General features: G+C 45.4%; 1 protein-coding gene across 1 annotated transcript in view; it reads right to left on the bottom strand.

Annotated features, from left to right (window-relative positions):
* Positions 1-359: 359 nt before the first annotated feature.
* Positions 360-5,060, bottom strand: part of CAPN14 (calpain 14) — an 84,019-nt gene continuing 79,318 nt past the window's right edge. The window contains 1 exon segment of the mRNA XM_009994823.1: positions 360-557. Within this exon segment, the coding sequence (XP_009993125.1) occupies positions 360-557 (198 nt within the window).

The following is a 5,060-nucleotide window of genomic DNA, read 5'->3' as shown; positions in this document are numbered from 1 at the left end:
CTTGTACTGTCTCTGCATTCTCTGCAGAGCAAGAGCTTCCAGCATCAGTGAAGACTTTGCTCATCATGGATATGTGCTCTCGCATAGTCTTCTGAATAAAAAAAGAATTAAAAAAAAAAGGCTTTTATTTCCCTATGGTCCAGGAATAACTTATACAAGTTTTAATTAACAGGCTTAGGACTACCAGACATAGCAAGAAATCAAGTAAGGTGAAAGAATAAATCCTAAAAATATAACCCAGGCAGAACCAACCCCTCTGGGCATGGGTGCAGGGCCCAGACCCATCTAGCATCCCAAAAACATCGTCCTGAAGAGGACTGGGACTATCCACCCCTAAAATGAAGTTTTGTGAGGAAGAATCAGGAGAAACCAGGGGGGAGGTAGAACCTGTGATGGCGTGTGTCACGGACGGCACGGTCACTGGGGATCCTCTCGCTCTCCCGCTGGTTAAAGGCATGGAGCCGGTATGGGTCCTCTCCTCCCTTCCACCTCCGGACACTCAGGTACCTCCGCTCTTCAAACTGATCCCAAAGGTCGTCCCAATCTGTGTCCGAGCCCTGTGCGCACAAAGTCAGCCCCATTAGAGAGAGGAGAGACTGGAGGACATCTGACCCCATTTTGCATGTCCTCCTGAGCCCCGCTGGAGGTTGGTCAGCCCCACGGCACAACCAAACATTGCAAGAGCAGGCTAACAAGGAGCAGCAGGCTGTCTTTGGTGTGCTGATTCAAGACCTAGGAAAAAAACCCCAAACCTGAAGACAGTCTGCCAATTTGAAATTAAAATTACTAATCTGAAGCCAAATTCAGTTCTCTGGTGGGTTCCCCTCTCAAACAGCACCATCTTGAGCAATACAAAAGAGCAAAGGTCTTGTTAGGGTTTCAATTTCTGTTCAGCTAAAAGCCAAAGATATTTTACACCACATGCTCCTTCTCCACTGTAATTCTTCAGGCAGGAAAGAGTCATCAGAGAGAAGCAGTTCCATCAAGCACAATCCCACATTTCTACAGTTGCATCCTGTCCCCAGGACCAGCTTCAGCAACAGGACCTGGAAGAAGGGGACAGCCTGATTTCAGTCCACCTTTGCCACAATAAGTCTCCCACCAAGGACTTCAGCCTACAGCAGGGAGAACAAGCAAGAATGTGCCCATGAGGTCCCTCTCCTTCAAAATGATGGAGGAGCTGCATTTTGGGGATACCCAACAGCTCTGACAGCCAGGTTTAAGCATCCCTTGGTGGCTTGGTGCTGTCAGGATTGGGGAGCAGTTCAGCATGGTTCAGATGATGAGTGAGCACAATGCAGCACAAATAAGATCTCATTGTTACAGAGATCTCTTGTTACAGCAGCACAAACTCTTTGATTCCAGCTGCGCGTGTAACTGAGAGATGCAAACACTTACAGATACTTCAGTCCTAAAGAAAATTGTAATTTTATCCAATAATCGGTCTTTTGTCCTTCATTTCTTTTTTTTTCCCCCTCCCCAGCTCACACTATAACAACACCGATTTTGCCTGCAATTATCACAAAATTAAGCTTTTTAAATGGGCAATTTTTATCTCATAATCTATTTTACTTGCATCTGGCAGTGCATTTTCTTTAGTCATAGGAAGCACAGGAGGGAGCACTAGTTCCTGATAGTGAATGGCAGCAGGGCCAAGGCAGGCGCTTCCAGCAACATGATGCTGCACACCACTCTGGGTCAGCAACATGAGCAACCTCAAAAAGCCAACAGAGCTCAGGGAGGCAAGGGCTCCAGAGACAGAGTTGTATTTATCCTCTCCAGGTGTGATCCCACAGCGTTCACAGGAGCTCCTCCAGCACTCAGCCCAGTGTAAGGAAGCTCAGAAGAAACCTCTGAGAAGAAATCACCCAGACTGGGAGAACGTTACTCAGGAACAGGAGGAAGTTATTGGATGGCTGTGAGAAAGTTATGAAAGCACCAAGGTCACAGCAGGTGGTTTACAAGGAGAATGTATGTAACCCACCTGCGGGCTTTTGGGAGGGCCAACGTACAGAGGGAATAAATATTATTTATGGTTTCTAAGGCATCTTGCAAAACATTATTTACTGCTGCAGTAAACGATCAGCAATAAGCGAGCTGACTGCATAGGAGAGCCACTGACAGCCTGATGTTTATAAGACTTCATTATGACCCTGGGAGGCCTGAGGCCATTAAAACAACTGCTGCAGAGTTGCAGCCCCTAAATTTTAACATTGTGAAGAAAGGTGAAAATTAGTTTTATCAAACTTAATAAGAAGAGAAATGGCTTTTAAAAGCAGCGACATAGCACTTAGGGCTGTTGGATGTGTGTATATACATTTTTTATGTCAATTAAAACAAATAGCCTTAGACCAGCTGGAAGGGGGCAAGCTGCAAGGGCAGTGAGGCTCTGACCAGGCCAGCAGAAGCAGGAGGGTCCTGGCATGTGCTTTGAGGTCTAGGATGGCATTTCCCCAGCATACACCTACTCCGCACTACCTACCTGCTACTGTGGGATCTCAGTGGTAAACAGACATGCAGTGGCTTATGCCATAGCACTTGCTTCTCATCCTACCCTGGATATACCTTGCATCCAAGGACTGCATTCTTCTTCCCACCACAGTGAATAAGTAATAGTCCTGTGAAATCTCTACCTGAAAGACATCAGCCCTCTTGGATTCCACCAAAACTCTCATTTTTGGGTCAAGGAACACTATCAATAGGATGGTTCTTAAATATTCTGAGATCAAGACCAAAATATGCCAAATAGAGATTTAAAAGTTATATTTATCACTCTCTGGCCACAAAACAAGCCCAGACATTGAGTTAATTTTCTCAGCCAGAAATAGGTATCCATGTCTGGTCATTTACTTTCAATCCACATCTCTTGTCCAAAATTTCTAGGTGTTCTTCAACTTTCCATCCTGAGATCCCACCTTCCAGCAAGGGTAACTGAAATTGGAGCAGGATGCTTGGACACACATGTGCACTGACCTCTGCAAAAAAATACCTGTTCAAAATGGCAAGGGAACACAAGGCCTTGGATGAAAATCTCCCAGCTACACAAGTGTGGAACACATGCATGTGGGAACTTGCCAGTTTCTCAGCACCTGAGCAGGAACAGGAAAAGCAAGTTAAAGGGTAAGGAGAAATCCCCTTTGCTCATCCAGGGACAGTAAATCAGTTACAGGTTACTGGATAAGGTCTTCATTATAATATTTCCGTCATGTATTATCACATCTTCCTCACACTAGAATTCTGTCTTGGGAGTTATTTAACTGATGTGCAGAAATCTAGATTTAATTTATTATGATCTAACTCACTTTAGAAGCCAAATTACCCTTCACTAGAAAAGGATCAAGTCAATACTCTACTTGCCTTTCTATTTATCTTCTAGAGGGCTTCCCTCTCCAAGTATCAGATTCTCTTTCTCTCATCTACTAGTAATAAATTTTCTTATTTTATTTTTGTTTTGTTTTGTTTCTTGGAATTACGTAATTTCTCTTTCAACATTGCAGTTTAATAGCTGATATTAATTATAGGAAACAGTCAATGCTGAGAAGAGAGACTCAACGAATGTGCGGAATGGAAAAAAGTATCCAAGGGGTAGCCAGCTGCTTTCACCAAACACATGCTGACCCTTCCAACACCACATTAGAGGAGTCCCCAGAAGGGTCAATGAGAGGGACGCCCCCATGCAAAGAGACCTGCACAAAACTTCTTGAGGAGAGGAGCTGCCATCTCACACCAGCACCCAGCCTAAAGCAGGGCTCACAGATAGCCTTCCCCTTTGCCAGCTCATTAAAGCACCCCCAAAATCACCCACTAAAGGCACCACACTCCCAAAATTACCTGCTGAAGGTAACCCTCCAAAACCTCCCACTGCTTCACTAGTGAAGGGCAAACAGCAAACTCACCCAGCAAGGACAGAGACGGCTTTTCACTGCAACTATACATTAAAGATCTAAAGCCTCTCAGTGCAAAGATGGAATTCCTCATCTGTCTCTTAAATCACGACTCAGAAACAAACAAAAAAAGGGAAAAAAAAAATTAAAGTGTTGCTGTGGGGGAGAGCAGGTCATTAGCAGCAAAACAACATATTTCTGGCAATTGCTAGTGCCTTGTTTATGTAGATTTCTGCGAATATGACATTTTAATGGTACAATAATTGTCTAATTACAGTACAGCTGGGATCACTGGAGCAGGAAGAAGGAATGATCGACTCAGCTGGTTGCTGCTGCAGGCCCACAGCATTCCCACGGGATGCTCTACTCCAGCCTGCCTGCACCCACAGGCAGCCCCCAGCACCCCTTGCTGGTACAGGAGGCCAGAGGAGACTGGATGCCAGGCAGGGAGCATGCACCTGGCAGAAGCACCTTGGCCACATTGAGATGGCCCAGTGGGGAAAGGGCATTTCAGGTGAAAATCCTGGTCTGGGAAGAGCTGGTCATGACCAGGGACAGGAATGTCACACTGGTCCCCAGGGATAGCCTCCAGCTGGCCAAGAAGAAAAAAAGTGGGTGGCATGATTCAAAAGCAGATTCTCATTCAGTTTCTTCTTTTGTGGCACTGTTTTAAATTAAAGAACTTCAGCTTTTGCTAAAATAAAAGTTGTTTCACTTTTGGAGTTGCCAAGCATTGCCAATAGACCAAGGTGAATGGGATGGGTACCCTGCGCATCCTTTAAGGAGGCAGCAAACCTAAAGAAGCCCACCAGGCAGGCAGGGAACCCCAGTCTTTGGCAGCCAAACATGCCTCTACCTTAGCCCCACTCACACCCTGCTTTCCCTGGAAAATGTCATCAGTACATAATCCTTAATCAAGCACTTCTGCTAAGTTTCCATCCTGCCTTCCTTAGGACTCAGGCATTAAAAAAGGAGGGTAGGGTAAAATAAAAAAAAAAAACGTCAGCCTAGGAAAAGCTCCAATATCAAGTGAAAACTCCAGAAACTCTGATACCCTATGGGATGTTGACTGCCACACTTGGCTGCTTCTCTGCCTCCAGGATGGTCAGATCACGTGTGCATGTTCAGCACAGCTCGGAGGCACTGGAGGCAAAGGGCAATCTTGCAGCAGGAAAT

The sequence above is a fragment of the Chaetura pelagica genome, unplaced genomic scaffold, assembly GCF_000747805.2.
Source record: "Chaetura pelagica isolate M959 unplaced genomic scaffold, ChaPel_1.0 scaffold2, whole genome shotgun sequence".
Lineage (NCBI taxonomy): Eukaryota > Metazoa > Chordata > Aves > Apodiformes > Apodidae > Chaetura > Chaetura pelagica.
Note: the sequence above shows the minus strand (reverse complement) of the source record. Positions and strands in the feature narration are given on the sequence as shown.